A 17,661-nucleotide genomic window follows, 5' to 3' on the forward strand; every position below is an offset into this window, starting at 1 on the left:
ACCTAGAAGAGCGTCAGGACTGTGTTAGGCATTTGATAGCTATGTGATTAACATGATGATTCAGCCTCTATGGAGAGAGACATATGACTGTCATGTTTATTGCTTACGTGGGCTTTAGCTAATCTAAACTAAGGCCAGAATACTGCTTTGAACCGGTATTATGCATCTTGTGACTGTAACACCCTCTCTTGTATATAACCATGTGAAGGACACTGTTCAGGAACTAGTTGTCCCACGCCGCCCTGTGTGTGATGACTACTTCCATTCTTGCAAGGATAATAAATACATGTATCCTGATATTGAAGACCAAGCCGGTGACGAGTGATAAAAGAAGAACTATTTGAAAAGGATCTCCATGTCATACTGCTTTTCCCTTTGAAGCTGCTGCCCTGGTCGGAGGACGACTGCAGCGGAGAGATAGTGACGGTTTCGCCACACATCAGCGAAAGGTCTCGCAAAGTCAGACCAAAGCCTGTCACGATGTGTCTGCCGCCCTGCTTGGCTTGTCTGGGACTGAGAGCGGCAAAAATAAAACGCGAGGGGAGCGGATTATGTGAAGTGTTTGTCCTTCACTCTCCCTCTCAGGTACTTTCAAGAGGACAGTGATCCTACAGCATTTATGTCTTCAGACGAGCTCATGTGCTGTGCCCTCTACTCATGCCCTTCCTCTCATTGTAACACCGGAGGATAGTCGGCACATTAGTACTGCAGGCCTCAGCTGGAAAAACATTTAGTATTTAAACTTACACACAATGGTCCTTTGTTAAGGGTGAAGGTACTAGATCCATGACATTTAAAAAAAATTACTATTAAATGTCAATCCTGTCAATAATGCGTGATTATTCTATTGAAAGCAAATGAAAAATCACTTCAAGCTATCGCACCAAAATGAGGGATTCAGATGACAGCAGGGATTTGAAACATTTGGGGGCAAAGGTTTTAAATCTTGGCTTGACACCCGGAGAGAGGTGCAATGGCTGAAGCCCATTAGTCATTTCCACAACCTTCAGACGCCCCCCTTCAATTAAATCTGTAATGATCTTCCTGGAAGCAAATACTGAAAAAAACGTAAGGAGCAAAAGATTTCCTTTCTGTTAGTCACTGCAGAATGTTTCCTTGAAAGATACTCTATAAAAAATGTAAATAGAAAGAAGGACTTGTTTCTTTTTAAGGAGGACATCTCATTCTTATTTTCAGGTTCATATTTGTATTTTGTGCGGTTCAAAAAGGTCTTTATTTTTCTCATAGTGCCTCTTTTCACCCTCAGTCTGAAACCAGAGACCAGTCTGCTCTGATTGGTTGGCTGGCCGGCTCTGTTGTGATTGGTTAGAGATGTCCCGCCTATCATGGATAACATGATGAAGCACAAGAAACTCTCTCTGGTGTGAACTTTAAGATTTTAGCCTTTGCAGACCATTTACATGTACCTATATAACACACTGTAGGAAAGGTAAACTCCCAAAAAGCACAATAGGGCCCCTTTAAACTTTGTATATGAATAATTAATTAAGGCTAATTGAAAAAAGAAACACACACAAACAGTGATTGTTTTAAATGTACAAAGTTGCACAGGTCTTTTTATCAGTACTTGAAAATATTCAACAATGAAAGTTAAATCAAACAGTAAGTAATAACAATAATTAATATCAGCAATAACTAGACTTAAAGTAAGTTTCCTTTTTTTTTTTTTTTACTGAAACACCTGAGGGAAGCAAATCAAAAGAGAACCCAGAAAAAGAACCACTGAAGTTAAGAAAAACAAACAAAAAACCACATAATGAAATCAAGAAAAAGCTCATACTGGGGTCACTCACTTCATCTGTATGTACAGCACATTCGCTCCACCCTGTGGGGGGGCAGCAGTGATGAAAGAACAGTGATGGAAACCAGCTGTATGGATTCACATGTAAAGGCAGGGTGAAGCAGAACAAACTACAACAGAAAACAGGAAAACCCATTTGGATCCGGACAGGGAAAGTGTTTTTCTTCAATGATTTTGTGTATTACAGCTACAGAACTGACAATACTCCATTTGTTACTTTGACTTGAAAGGCTGAGAGGACTGAGAAAGCATTGTCCTGTTCACAAAATAACCCACGCACACAGTGGAAACTCAACTCAATATCATTTAAAAAAACAATGGTCACTGGATGCATAAGACACGGCCCCTTTCCTGACACCCCCGAACTGTTAAGAAATTCATTCAAGCTTGTTTCAGTAAGAAACATGACATCAACATTAGTTTGGAAGTGGATCCGAGAATCACATTTAATGTCTGTACATTAATCAATATTCATTACAATTCAATGCTCGTTAATTTAACTTCCTGTCGACTCTCACGAAAAACACATTACTGGAAAAAGAGGGAAATAGAAATGCAAAGAAACCTTTGGTCAAAGAGTGTACTCACAAAGGAAAAAATGCAACGACGAGAACAAAACAGGAAATCATTCATCACTAAAAATTAAGAAAGCAACAAACTAAAAGAGCAAAACTCAAGTGGTTTTCTATACGTTTCTCTCTCTTTCTGACAATATGGCCCGTAGTTCAACCCTCTTCCCATTACATTTGGGTCTGCAAGTTATACTGGTTTCCTCACAGAGGAAAGAAGGAAAGAAAAAGGTGCTCTTTTCATGAAAGTCATGTTTGTCTTGATTGTCCACAAAAAAGAAGGGCCAGCAGGAAGTAACCCCGGCGAAAGGATATACAATCACAGCGTAAAACGACGACATCCTTCACTGGAAAGGAATTGAGAGTCCCGCTCCTGAAAAGACTCTGAACCGGCATTGAAATCTGTGTTTGCCATTTCTGTGTGACTGTGTGTGTGCACATGAACTGTGCACATGTCTCTGTGGTGGTTGGAGTTCAGTCCTATTCGGAGACCGTCTTGTCCTGTGGGGCCGGGTCCTCCAGGCAGCTCCTGCGGATGATGGGCAGCGGGTGGGCTTCTGTGTTGAAGACCCAGTCCTCCAGAGAGAGGAGGTCGTCATCAGAGAACAGCAGGTACAGATACCTGAGCACAGGAAAAACATCATTTACATATAAACAACATGGTTCACTGAGAACTACACACTGGTCTGTGTTGGATATGTGTTACATGTTGTGATCATGGATGATGCCCCTCGTTTCTGTTATGTGCTATATGTGACATGTATGTAGTAACGTGTGTTGTTTGCATTTTATTGTTATCCTTTCGCCTGTCGACTGTATAAATGCTGTTGATTTGTGTCTACCATCTGGCCGGGGACAACAGCTGGAAATTAGCAATGTTTGCTAAAGCTGCCCCATAATCCCACATTTACAGTTTGTGACAGTTGATCCATGGGGACTGTCCACGACACTATAAACTAAACTAAACTAATTGTATTGCCATGTCATAAGTACTTGTATATTCTGCTCTTGCTCTTTTGCACTTTTCATGTGTTTGTAAATGTTTTATGTGAGGGACTGCGGAGGGAAAGTAGCTCAAAGCTAAATCCGGCATATTTACGCTTGGCACATTTATTGTTTTAAGTGTTCATTAATGTGCAATGTCCCTAATAAATAAAAGATTAAATAAATAAATAAATAAACTAAACATCTAGGCTCATTGAGTACAATTCTTCAGATTTCCAAATGAGTGCCAATTCTTCCTTTTAGAGTAAATCAGTCATATCGTATCCGTAGCTTAACCCTATCAGAATCAGAAATCCTGTATTTGTCCCACAGAGAGGAAATGTACAGTGTTAAAGGGGACAGTGCAGACGAGACAACATAAAAGATGTTGAATAACATAATAAAAAAGAGGAAACCAATGAGGCTGCTGGGTAGCTTGTGAAATTACTTCTGGGGATCTTATTTGATCTTAATACATCATCATTTATTTGCTTTATTTTGTATTATTTATCTCATTCCACAAAGTAATCAAATACACATAGAGACACAAAATAAAAACCCCTGTCCCCAGCTGCTGATAGCTTTGCCAGCTCAATCTAGTCTCGTTCATTATTCACGAGCAAAGATTTTCTGTTTAAAGTTTTCTGGAGACTGTTGACCAGAATATGCGCCCAAATCGTCTACTGGCTAACGTAGCACCCTGAATATTTATGTGTTGCTAAGTGACCCTACAGTCGGCCCTGGTTTATTTTCATTCACAAGGGGAATGGAGAAGATCTCATTCAAAGTGTGATTGGAATCAGTGCACTGATGTCTGACTCGCAGAATGGACGACGCTCCAGCTTTGGATCCTATTATTACTTTCTATATCTTTGATGGTTATACATGCAGATTGTAAAGTGCCATCTGCCACGGGGAGATGTGCTCAGGAAACAGGACTTACTTGAGTGTTTCTGAGAGGAAGAAGCTCTGCTGCATGTTGTCGTGGCTCGCCGTCAGGGTGTAAACGTCACGGATCCCCGAGAAGCCGGACTCCACCCTGCAGTGCTGCTCCAGCGCCTGAGAGGTGAGAGGTCAGGGTTTATGAGGACTCATTTTCAGGTTCATATTTGTATATATGGTGCCTCTACTGTGACATGATATGAAAACCCCAAAAAGCATAATAAGGCTTCTTTAAATGTGAGAATGCATTAGGTCTGATTCAATTGATTTGATTGTAATCCCAAAATGGTGCAATATTCAAATCGCAGTAAGCACAATATGTGTTAAAGTGCAGATGTGCAGAGACATTCAAGGTTGCTCATTTGATTCTACAAACTTAATACAACATATTTGTTTCACGCAAATTCTCTTTAAAACCAAAATCATTAACATATTTTATATAATTTTAATATGTCAATCATATGGAAATTGCATTATGGATCAAAATAATCGCTAAATTAGTTATTTCTTCCAAATTTCGCATCTACAAAAAAAAGTGTTTTCCTCTCAAGTTATGGCTGAATTGAATCAACACTACCTCATTCATTTATTCACCCACTTAATTAGTTTTCACCTTTATCTCCACTGTACTGTGATAGGAAAACATATTCAGTCAAATATATTCCTCTGATATATTTTGACAAATAAAAACTCAAATCCTCTACTCGTAAAATAACGTGTGTCTTTGTGCACCTTAAGGAAAAGTAAATGATGGTGGAACATGTCAAAGCCTGAGCGATGCTAAATCTGACAAGAGCTAATGGAGAGTGGCTGAGCTAGCCAAGCGGATTAGCCCATTACCACCTGCTACAAAGGTCTGGCTTATATGTGCTAATTAACAAAGACCCCGACGTGTTAATGCTTGATGTTCACGAACAGACGCATTGTGCACCGCTCGCAACCTTTGTGCCCGATAATTAAAGGACTGTCAGTGTCTTCAGCGTGATCCCGCCACTTCTCTGCACACTAAATTAATGTGGAATCTTTCATGGCAGCCCTCTGCAGTTTACTGAAGCTAAAGTCCTGTCGATTGCCACATTAATAATAGTGCTCAACCTTCACCTACTGCTACTGCCGACACCTGATCCTCACACTAATGTATAGTGCCACGCAATATCCGGGCGGCTGGCGGAGGGTAATTGAGGGTGTTAAAGGGGCTTGACATGAAAGGTGGGTACATTTTATCACATCTGACTCCAAGCTACTACTTGGTTTAGGTTGTAACATTATAATGTACTGCATCTCCCACTTAATCTTAACACGCAATTATTATTTGAACCTTATTAGACTTAATACAAGACGATATTTATTTACGGACATTACATTTAAACAAGAATTAGATTCAAGGACGAGAAATCCACACAGCAGGTTTGATCATGCAATGGAGGAAGTAACTGCATCTGCATTACTTTGAATTAAGAGAGTGTTGGATGAAGGTTTGATAGGATGGCACGCTTCTTAAAGTTTGTTTATAGTGTGTCTTTTATATTTCAGTTTATTTGGGCCAGTTTCTGTTCACATTGACCTATTGAAATGTATGTAACTGTCATGTAATGCGCATCATGGATTGGACGGTTGCAGCAAGTGGTTGCCACTCTTAATATTGTCTTCTGTAGTCTCACAAAATGCAAACCTATCTAGACTAAAACTGTCCCTGAATAGTATAAATATTGATCAAAAAAAGTAATTGTTTATAGTAAAGTGGGAGGATAATAACAATGCAATCACCACATTACGGCTAACATTTACAGTTACAAAAGCTTTGATTTAAAATGTTCCGAAAGGTACTGTCGCACCGTCATTTGGTTGGTTATGATGGGGCCATTTACATCATGCTCCACTGAAAGACTTAATAACATTAAAAAGGTTTACCGAGGTTCTGACGATCATATCCTCTGACTCTAAGTATCTCAGCTTTGCCAACAGGGCTAGTTTCAACAAAAACTGCGTTATTTAACGTAGCCTGTGTTGGGGTGTCTCACCTGAACAGCCTCCCAGCCCCACTCTCTGTACTTGGGGTCGTGGGTCAGCCTCCACATGTACATGTAGCTCTCGATGACCTCTGGGCGGAGGATGTAGTATCTGTCGTTCAGTCTGGTGGCCGTGGCTTCTCCTCCGCTGTCAAATCGGAACGCCTCCGGGCCCAGTTTGGTGGCTGATGGAGACAAAAAAGAAAAAAAACATTTATATTTCTGCAGTCAGCACCTCTACCGGATTTGCAATCAATCCCATATCAAAAAAATCGAAACACACTGGAGTATTTCTGTCTTTTCTGCCTTTCAATGACCATCACCACAGTCCACAGAGCCCTTTTTATAATTGTTGGTTTCCATGTTTCAGGTTAGACAATTAAGATGTGTCCAGATGGTCTGTTGGCTTCTTTTTCTCTCTTTCTCCTTCTTTCATTATATCTGCAACACAATTCAGGACTGCATGGCAAACAGACTCTATTCATGATCCAGCACAAAGGAATAAATTCCTGCCAAGGTCGGGACAGGAGCATTGGCATGGCAACATCTCAGAAAAACACTTGAAGAGAAAGATGTTACATGACAGGCAAGATGAGTCTGATATGTAATTTATTACTTTGAATATATGTTATAAATATTTAGCGTTATATGTAAATGTGATCATGTTTTAGAAATAAATTTTTTTAAGCTTTCCAGATCTGATCCTGTTTTCATTTGCATAAAAACATTTCCTGATGCAGAATATCTAATATACATTTTTCAAATTTCTGCACAATGCTCTCTTTCAAATGCACGGCCCCTTCACTTGAAACTCAGATATACTGCACACATTTCTTTACAGTAATTTGTCATATTCTTATTGATTTTCCTTTCCTTTATAGTATTTCTACATTTACTCTTGTTAAACAACTTCAATTATCTTGCTGTGTTAACTGTGTTTGTTTACATTAAAGGTGGGGTAGGTAAGTTTGAGAAACCGGCTCGAGATACACTTTTTGTTATATTCCATGGAATGTTCTTAACATCCCGATAGCAATGAATATCTGAAGTGTTTTGACAAAAAATCCATAACCATATCTGTGGAAGCCGTGGTACTGTAAAAAGCACGACCAATCATCTGAGCCGGCCCGGCTAAAATAACTGGATGGCCTACCTGCCTGTCAGCCTTCCATCTGTGCACAAACTTATCTCGTGCCCTCATTGGTCATGTGCGCGTTCGTGTGTGTTGGAGGAGGGGCACTGTAAGGAAGTGGCAGATTTCTTCCGGCTGTGTATTTTCAAATTCTAGCGCACTCGAGCTGGTTTCTCCAAAATTACCTACCCTACCTTTAAGGAAATTCCTTGTATGTGTGAAACGTCTCGGCAGTAAATACAGTATGTGAGTAACTATGTGTAATGTCATAGTAGTAGAGATAAAAAAACTCAACATGGTGCCTTTAACTTTTGTCTTGAAAAACCAACCATCAAACTCACACTTCCCCCCCGCCCCTCCACGGCTCCTCTGTTCTCACATCCTTCTGATTCTTCACCTCTGGGTGCTTCCTGCCTCCTGACGGCCGGTTTTCCGCCTGTTTTACACTAAATAATTCTCTGTGCTGTTGATGCTTGTGATTGGAATGCTAACACTAATTCAGCAGAGGATCATCTGTAACTCCGGCGCAGACAACACAATCGATTTTTCCACACGTTCTAAAGATGATTAGCACGCCTCTGTCAAACTCAATTTAGAAGTCTTTTCTCAGGATTCGTTACTTCTGCTTTGGGACCTGAATAGAAAACACGTTCCCAACTATCTTCTTATCCACCGGTTTCCTTTTGCCTCAACACACTGCAGTAAATCCCTCCAGGCAAAAAAATCAAGTCTTATTGTTTCCTGTGAATTCCCTGCTGAGCATTAATGAGTTCAGATCAGAAAGGTATTTCATTCCTATATTTAAACAGTGGTGGAAATCAGAAGTGACAGCCCTAAGTGATAAAGTTAACCTGTTAAACCCTCAGCCTGTTTTTCAGGTTTCAGGCTCAAAAATGACATTCCCAGAACAAATGACCATATCTTCCCCTCTAAAAGGGTTAAATTAATAATCTTTTTTCTCAAAGTAAAGATAAACCTGTGAGTTGGATGTAGAAAAGTCAGAATCAATATAGATGTTTTTTATTTTAAAGAAAATTCAGATTGAACATATAAAAAACTGTAAATTATAGTGTCCGTCCAAAATATATTTTGTACTTATAGTGAAAACTAGCCTTGGATGATGGTAAGGTAGACTAAAAGCTTTAGTAATCCAAAGTACAACATATAATAAGTACCCTGTATCAAGATTGATGCAAAACAAGTGAAATGCCTTTTTAGACAGATTTAGCAAAAATAAACCTCTTCTGGGGCCATTTGGGTGGATTTTTCATATCTCTGGCCCCCCTTGCAGGATTTTGACATGTGACATCTCTTTCTAACCGTCAGAGCCAATGGAATCGAGGGGAACTCCCACATAGTCCTTATTTGGTAATGTGTGTGTGTTAGACTGCCGCATAGCAAAGACCGGAAGCTGCGATAACTCTGGTGGCTACCATTAGCAGCTAACTTTTCCTCTCCGATTTTTACATAAAAATGGAATTATGGATTATAAATGAAAACAATTATTACCCAAAAACATTATCAACCTATGAATTAACCGATTCAGCCGCGTTTTTTCTCATTTTAATGCCATTGAACACGTCTTTTGATCAGATTGACAGCTACGGTGAGACGATCTCCCTAAAAGCTCCGTAAAGGTACGTGTTGTGATGTCTGTGTTTGCTTCCCCTGTCGCGAGTTCGGATCACTCAGTGATGATATATATACCTAAATAATCTGTGGAACCTCAGCTTTAATCAGATATTATGTGCAGCTACGATAAGCAATAAGGGTACTTTTATCTTGAGTTCTGTGCCAAAGTCCGTTAGCATTTTTCGCTCAGGGGTCATTTAGATGCTTCTTATGAGACTTGTGTTGTTTTGGTAAAAATGGATTGTATCGTCAGTTAGCTGAGATTATTTCCGTTAATCTGGTATAACACATTAATAGGTTCTTAAATATTAAGATCCCCTGAGACAGTGTCGTGAAAAAAAAAAGTAAAGTATCCGCCGGCGGGGACCTTGGGGTTTAACAGCTTCTCTCTATCACCTCACACATCTCAATAGCAGAAAGCTAACCATTAAAAGTCTATAACCACTTTTTCCCCTCTTAAACCAATAACCTTTTCATCTTCCTTCTGCTTCCCATGAGATCTCCATTTTCAAGCATCAGCATGTTGCTGTGAAGCTGGCGGGGTTTCAGAGCAGCAGCAGAAGGAGAGTCTTTATGGTATCTATGTTTAAGACACAGCCAAAGAGCAGCCATTTTACACACGTGCAATCGCAAATCTCACTCCTCTCTTTCTCTCTCTTGCAGACGGATAATCCGAGAGCTGCTAAGCACCAATCGGCCCTTTTTAAATGAGCGCAGAGAAACCTGGTGGAGGAGAGAGCCAGAGAAGTCTCGTGGGTCTGCAGATGAAAAGCATTTCAAGCGTATCAAGGAACCTGTTATGTGGTGAGTCACATGATCTCACCGACAAAGCCTTACAGCCCACCCAACAGAGGAGGGGGTAAAAAAGAAGCTTGAAATTAGCAGAGGAGATTATTGTCAGAGCTGAGATAGATGAGAGAGGAGAAGAGATCAAATAATGGCTGTTCCAACGGAATGCTTGTTGCTGGAAACTCTTCCTCGATTGCATTTTCCTTTTGGGTAAATCGTCTTTTCTCCCACAATCTGCGGAGAGCATTTTTCCGCGATCCCAATTTAGCAGTCCGAAAAACGTTTACCCATTTAAACAGTCGTAGTAGACACCTTGTTTGTTTTAAACATCATAAATACACAAACAACAATGAATACTTACAGGTTCTGTAGCCAAGTTTTCTATTTTTATTCCATTTCATTTCTATGTAAATATTGTTATATTTTACTGTATTTTTTAAATATTTTTCTAGTTCTCTATCTGTGTTTTTAATTTTTGTTTTACTTTTATGTATGCAGCACGACACCAAGTCAAATTCCTCGTACCTACCTGGTAATAAACCTGTTTCTGATTATATATCGCAGCAACAGTAGATACCTGTGGACTGTATGTTTACTCGTCCATACTTTATCTACATGTTCTCACCTTGTCTCTTTTTATTCTTTCTCAGAATGTGATTATCAGTGTGTAACACACTTAGAGACAGCTCCATGTTTGCTGCCTGCAGCTGTGAGGCGTTGGCGAATAATCGAGGACTTTAATTCTCCGCTGCTCCTTATTACGGCCTGTTGTCGCTCTGTTGAGGTGAAGCCACCGAGAACGATTCTCATTTTGAGTCAGGGCAAAATTAAAACACCCGCGGCCTATTTAATTTAACATGTGGCGCGACAACACTTTTCCTTTCACTGTAAAGCAACCTAACCTCTCCTAACAAGACAGATATAGTGATGAAGCATAACCTTTTTAATTAGAATAGTCTGGATTTCTAAAACACGAAATGAGCTGGATCCAACGAGTAAGAACACCAAATAAATACTTATACGTTTTAATTTCAGATGATGGGAAGCATGGCTATAACTTAAAAATAAACTGACATGTTTTCATGTACCTAAGAAACATTTTACTGCTCATTCAGATCCTCTTTAGTCAGAAGATGTTTTTTCCATAACGCTTCAGGCTGGAATATTTCCAAATGTTATTCAATAACAAAATGATCTTTCTCCCTCTCACTCTGCCAGTCATTTCTGTTGATGCATTTAATGTTCTGCAGAGATATTCCAACCAGTAAGGCAGGAAATTAAATATTTTAACGAAGCTATGGTTTCACATGCTGTTAGCTGACTGCCATGTTAATAAAGCGGTGGGGCTTAATGGCTCGCAACCCATTTATATGTTTTGTGCTGGTGGGCTGTCTTCTAAGTTTGTCTAAGAAGAGACCAAACAGTAAGCATAACTGTGTTTCCAAAACACGTTATTAAGTTTGGTTGTGCACAAATAGGAGCTGGATTCAGGACTCTATCTATAGTGCAATTACAAATACATAAAAAGTAAAATAAGAACTTTACATAAAGCACTTTGAACTGCTTTGTGTTGAAATGTTCTATAACACCCCTTGTTGTTAAATACCAACCAAATATGTGCAATATGTACTATATATATATATATATATATATATATATATATATATACACAGTACAAATGCCGTTAATAACTGTGCAATATATACTTAATAATATAAATATATAATATAAATCCTAAGAACTGTTACAAGACGTGTATTTTATAAATTATGCAACTTTTTTAATTTTTAATTATTATTTTTGTATCTTTAATCTTTTTTTATGCATGCTTCTTAGGTAACATTAAGCTGTCTTTGGCTCTTTCCTGCTGTAACAATGTATATTTCCCCTCTAACTAATGAAGGTATTCTGATATAAATAAACTTGCCTTGCAGGACAACAAACAATGGGCCATGGGTGAGGAGTATTTTGCTCCTCGTGCAAAATACATTGGCTAGATGGAATGTGTAATCGCCAAATGATATATATATATATATATATATTCAATCCAAAACAAAATGGGCAGGAGCAGTTCAGTCTTGTCTTGCCCCCCCCCCCCCCCCCCCGTTCTCTCACCTGAGCGGGTGTAGCTCTCGTGGCAGGTGTGTGTGATCTCAGCAGCCAGGTCCAGGTAGTGCTGCCTCTTCTCCGGCTCTCCATCGTCCGCCCCGATGCCGATCATGCCCCCGGAGAAGCAGGCCAGGTGGCCCATCTTGTGGTCCAGGATCCCCCCCCTCCACTCCGCCATGTAGGTCAGACCGCCGGGGGACTTCTGCACCAGGTTAGCTTCAATCGCCTGCAGGAACACACGGTCAGGAGGGTTTAATAGATAGATAGACGGATAGAGAGATAGAGAGATAAATGAATAGATGGATAGAGATAGAGAGATAGATGGATAGATAGATTGATAGATAGATGGATGGATTGATGGATAGATGGATAGATAGATGGATGGATGGATGGATGGATAGATAGGTACTTTATTGATCCCAATTTGGGCAATGTTTGCGTTGCAGCAGCATAAAAAGCAATGTATATAAGAGAAATTAAGACAAGAAATAAACAGTCGAAAATACTTCTGAAATAAAATAGTATTAAAAGTAAAAAAAAAAAAATATATATATATATATATATACGTGGATGTGGAAAATACACATGTGGAAATACAACTTTCCAGTAACAAATACAATGCAGGATATTATTATCCAAGAAATTGATTATTCAATATTAAATAGAATATAAATGTACAGTGGGAGTTTAAGTCCAGTTAGAGAAGCTATGGAGCAGAGTTCTCTTCCAGCCAGGCGATGAGTAAACAGGCATTATCTGAGGTTACTTGCACTGACAAAACCGAAGCCACCTAGCCTTAACTGTGCTACATTAAGCCAGTTAATAAGCACACTACTTAATATTGACAGCACAGAATTTGAGTTTTTACTCCCAAACACCAAAGTGGAATACATAGAATGATATCAGTGTTTCCTATAAACAGCCTGTATATATGAACAATCCTCCTACACACACATGAGGGATGAGTCTAACATGTCTGCATTTTAAATGTTAAATGATGTGTGTGTTGTAAGATAGGAAGGCGTATCTCTGAGGGATTTCATCTGATACCTTTTGAAGACAGATCCTTTTATACACGATCAAAAAACATGAGACGAAGCAAAGAGAAAAAAAGGGAGATGTCCGAGTCAAAGAAAGACATCTCTGTCTTTTACAAGAAATCTTAAAGTCAGGTTTTTTTCCTTTCTGCCTCTTTAAAGCTGTGTATACTTTAAATGCTTGATGTTTTTTAAGACACCTTTAGAAAGACAGATCATATCTCATCATTCCCTCTTATTTACATTTCTCTCTCTTCATCTCTCGTGTTAATTCGGTCTGGCTCGATGCTCATCATGCATTTGAATGCCGGTTTGTACGAGTGCTGTTAATTAAAAGTCAAAATCCTCTCTTGAATCTCAGGTCCAACCATTCATTATTTTTTAACAGCTCTTTCATGATGAGCTTACAAAGGAAAGAGGAGGAAATGAAGAAACCCTCTTCTTGATTCATATTCAAAGCACATTTGGTTTGTGGAGTGGGATATTTGAATTTCAAATTACCCAGTGAATGTAACTTAACATCCCTTTAACCACTGCTGTGATACTGTACAGGAAAACCTTTCATTCTAAACGAGGGCTAATAAAGATGAAACCTGCTAATGACAAAACCAACTAATGTGTATAATATGAAAGCTGATAAATGCCATGTTTCTTTCAAAAAAAAAATGTTTTTCTTGAGGGCTGAGGCTGATGAATCCCCCTCTAATGAGCTGCTGTTAGCTGTAATCATGGCATAGTATAATTGGAAATTGTTCCCTCATTCAACAGTGTTTTAATTAGTCTACTTTTAGTTGAATGCCAAAGATAATGAGTTGCGCTGAGCCTTCACCTTAGATCTCTGTATGAACACACAGTATATGACTTCATTTGATAGAGTGGGGGTCCTTGGCCATTTAAATACCAAGTCACAAGGGAGAGAGGGTGTCTGTAATTAGTGCTTCTGCCTCTGGCTTGACCCTCGGATGAGAACTGAGGAAATATCAATGGCAATATGAAGTCATTGTCTCTGATACCGTAATTGTAGCCGAAGGGAATGTGCTTTACTCTGACATTATCTCTATTAAGCTAAAAAAGAAAATGGTATGTGTAAAGCCAGCTGTGAGTTTTTTTTCTTTTCTGCATGTAGTGGGTGGGAGTGCTCCTTTCGCTACAAAATAAACATGAGTCAGTGTCTGTCTAATCACATTAAGCAGTACCAGGAAGCCTTATGTCCGTTCCACTGAGAGCATCGCTGTCACCAAAATACTCCTGCTGTGTATAATCACGCTATAGTGCTCGGAATAAAAGCATCCATTACAGCTCTACCTCCGCTTCTGATCCACTGAATGCATATAGGAGAGAGACATGTCTACACTTCTATGGATAGAAGCTGTGTTTTTGAGTGACAAGACGATACTTTTCATTGCACTATCACGCCATTATCTTTAGTGAAGTATAGTCACTTTCTGGCATGCGGCGTGTTATGTTATCCTGATGGCAATAAGGCGGATTTTTAAATACGCGTATATTCCGATTTTAATTAAAGGTCCCATGTCATGCTTTTTCTGGTTATTACCCGTCCCCTTGTGTGTTGTGTAGCTTTTTCTGCATGTAAATGGTCTGCAGTCACAAACCCTCAAAGTACACCCTGTAGCGAGTAAAACTCTAACACAGAACAGACCTGTCTATGCTGCCCCAGAACGCCTCGTTGGAGATGTATCTTTTTCCATTGTTTACTTCTTGACGTATTTCGGGTTTAGTGACGTTACGTCCGCGGACTTCCTCACACACACACACACTCAGCGGGACGTTGGTGTGGGGTCGGCGAGACACCGTAGAACTCAGCCTGGGCACACACACAAACTCCCAGCCAGGCTGCGGGTGTGTGTGCCCAGGCTGAGTTCTGCGGTGTGTCGCTGTCTCGCAGACGGCCACTGGGCTCACAGGGAGGGGAGGGGGGGGGGGGGAGGGGGGGTGTAAGAGCTCCAACAAGCCGTTTAAGACAGAGAGTGAATACACATACTTTACAGAGATGCTGTATGAGAAACCAATGTGAGTTTGGAAAATTGCACGATATACATTTATTCTAGTAGACCTCAACAATGGAATTATGATCAGTAGAAATGGCCATGACATGGGCCCTTTAAAAGTCATCACATAAATTGATGTAAAACTGGCAACAATGAAATGTATTTTATCAGATGAATATTAATATCACAGCAACTTCGTAATACACATGCACAAAGAGGGATTAAATGTAACCCTTTCTTCACCCTCAATATGGGGCGAAGAACAACAAGATGACAGGCACTGGCTCTCTATGATTTCAACATTCATTTATGCGATTCTGTGGATGAATAAACATGCAGCAGAACACTTTACATAAAGCAGGTGAGCAAACAGGAATAAAAAAAAACAAGCTTAACGTCGTGTCACTCTCCGTTTAACAGATCTTAAAAAATAGGCGGCAGAAATGACTCTTTAATAATGTCGAATTATGAACTTGATGACACATTTTATTACGGTATTCAATGCAACACTCATTGATTAAGTGTCTGGCTATGATCATTAATAAAGGCTTCAACTTGCAAAAAATACTTAATCATCTTTAAAACAGCAAGAAGAAATGGAAGAACACTCTTCTACCTTCTTATTATTCATTTTCTGACAAAAAATATGAGCTGAATATCAAACGAGCATCGTGTCTCTTTCCATAAATGTCATATATTACATGAAAAAAGTTTAGCCTTCAACTATCCTCTAAAACTTGAAGCGGTGTACCTCTCGTTCCTCTTAGGTGTAAATCACGTTCCACTCTGTTTGATCGCAGGCATGTGCAAATTACTGTAACTTTTATGGTTTCGGCTAAAGGAGCCATGCCTGAGCGTGAAATGGAAGATTAAAATGTCCGTACCTCCAGCGCGCCGTAGTACATCTTCTTCGCGTCGTCGTCCGACTTGTCTGACATCAGATATGATTTGATCAGATACTCGTAGAAACTGTCCCCGAGGCCCCCGATGGAGACGTGATCTGAGGAGAGGAAGAGGAGGGAGACAGCAGGGTCACAATCAGCTCTATCTGAAGGGCAAAAAAAGACTAAAGAAGCGTTGAAAGGTTTGCTCAAAAGAACAACGAATGTTTTTGTTTGCAATTTTCTGGAAGATTTTGTACACTTTTAAACTAAAACGATTAATTCCCGTGACAGTGGATAGTGTTGGACCTGTAGCAAACAATGTCACTACTGCTAGCTACAAAGTCCCCTACGTGTATTGGGGTTACAGATGGGGTCCAAAACTAGCAAGCCACATGAATGTCTGGGAGCAAATACATTTGATATGCTACACAAATATGACCAGGATCCATTGAATTGTCTGAATATTGGGTTGCAGATTAGCATTTTCAAAAGGGGGGTTCGTTTAGCATGAAACACTTGAAATCACTAAAGGATGAGTTCAAAAAAAAAGTAGAAAGAAAGTGAGGTCAAAGAAAACTATTTCTGCTAAAAAGTTAGCAATGACTGAGACCCTGTCCACACGGAGACGAAACGGGTTGTATCCGCTACAGTTCTCTATCGTATAGACGGTTCGTCCACACGAGGCCGACAACGATAACGGCTCCCAAGGTGGGTAGATCTGCGGACTAAACGCTCTGGGGGGCCGACCGGCTATGTGTGTACGTCCTATACGGTTCCTGATAACGATGAAGCCATAGCCCCGCCTCTCCCGCTGTGTTTCGCCAACAACAACAATGGCGGATCACAGGGTTGCTTTCGTGCTCCAGACGCTACTGACCATGCTACAGATGTTAGTGCAACATCTAAAGCTCCTCGACCACAACCATCAGCAACAAGTGGACATGGAGAACTACATGAACTACATGCTGCTAAATCCACCACGGAGAATAAACAGATGGGCAACCAGGCAACCATGCTCGGGGGGGGGGGGGGAAGTATTACATTACATTACATTACATTTAGCTGACGCTTTTATCCAAAGCGACTTACAATAAGTACATTCAACCAGGAAAATACAAACTAGAAGAAAACAGAATCATATAAGTCCATCAGGTTTCATAGAGCCAAACATTTCAAGTGCTACTCAACTGGCTTTAGATAAGCCGGTCCTTTATTAGTATATAAGTGTTTTGTTAATTGTTCTATCGCTTGAAGTGGAGTCTAAAGAGATGAGTTTTCAGTCTGAAGTAGATGTGCAAGCTTTCTGCTGTCCTGATGTCAACGGGGAGCTCATTCCACCATTTTGGAGCCAGGATAGCAAACCCATGTGTTTTTGCTGATGGGAACTTGGGTCCCCCTCTCAGTGCGGGTGCAGCGAGCTGTTTGGCTGATGCAGAGCAGAGTGCACGTGCTGGGGTGTACGGTTTAACCATGTCCTGGATGTAGGAAGGGCCACATCCATTCACAGCATGGTACGCAAGTACCATTGTGTTGAAGTGGATTCTAGCAGTTACTGGAAGCCAGTGAAGGGAGCGGAGGAGCGGTGTGGTGTGGGAACATTTAGGAAGGTTGAAGACCAGACGAGCCGCTGCATTCTGGATGAGCTGCAGAGGTCGGATGGCACATGCAGGTAGACCAGCCAGGAGGGAGTTGCAGTAGTCTAGGCGTGAGATGACGAGAGCCTGGACCAGAACCTGCGCTGTT

At 40.2% G+C, this 17,661-nt stretch overlaps 1 protein-coding gene across 3 annotated transcripts in view; it reads right to left on the reverse strand.

Moving 5' to 3' along the window:
* Positions 1-1,545: 1,545 nt before the first annotated feature.
* The window catches only part of LOC307045851 (mannosyl-oligosaccharide 1,2-alpha-mannosidase IA), a 196,914-nt gene continuing 180,798 nt past the window's right edge, over positions 1,546-17,661 (reverse strand). For all 3 annotated transcript variants that reach the window (XM_079691834.1, XM_079691832.1, XM_079691833.1), the window contains 5 exons: positions 15,919-16,034; positions 11,995-12,214; positions 6,339-6,511; positions 4,319-4,434; positions 1,546-3,013 (listed from right to left, as the gene is read on the reverse strand). In XM_079691834.1, coding sequence (XP_079547960.1) covers positions 2,872-3,013; positions 4,319-4,434; positions 6,339-6,511; positions 11,995-12,214; positions 15,919-16,034 — 767 coding nt within the window. In that variant the 3' untranslated portion in view covers positions 1,546-2,871. The remainder of the gene's footprint in view (positions 3,014-4,318; positions 4,435-6,338; positions 6,512-11,994; positions 12,215-15,918; positions 16,035-17,661) is intronic.

The sequence above is a fragment of the Notothenia rossii genome (assembly GCF_949606895.1).
Source record: "Notothenia rossii genome assembly, chromosome: 7".
Classification (NCBI taxonomy): Eukaryota; Metazoa; Chordata; class Actinopteri; order Perciformes; family Nototheniidae; genus Notothenia; species Notothenia rossii.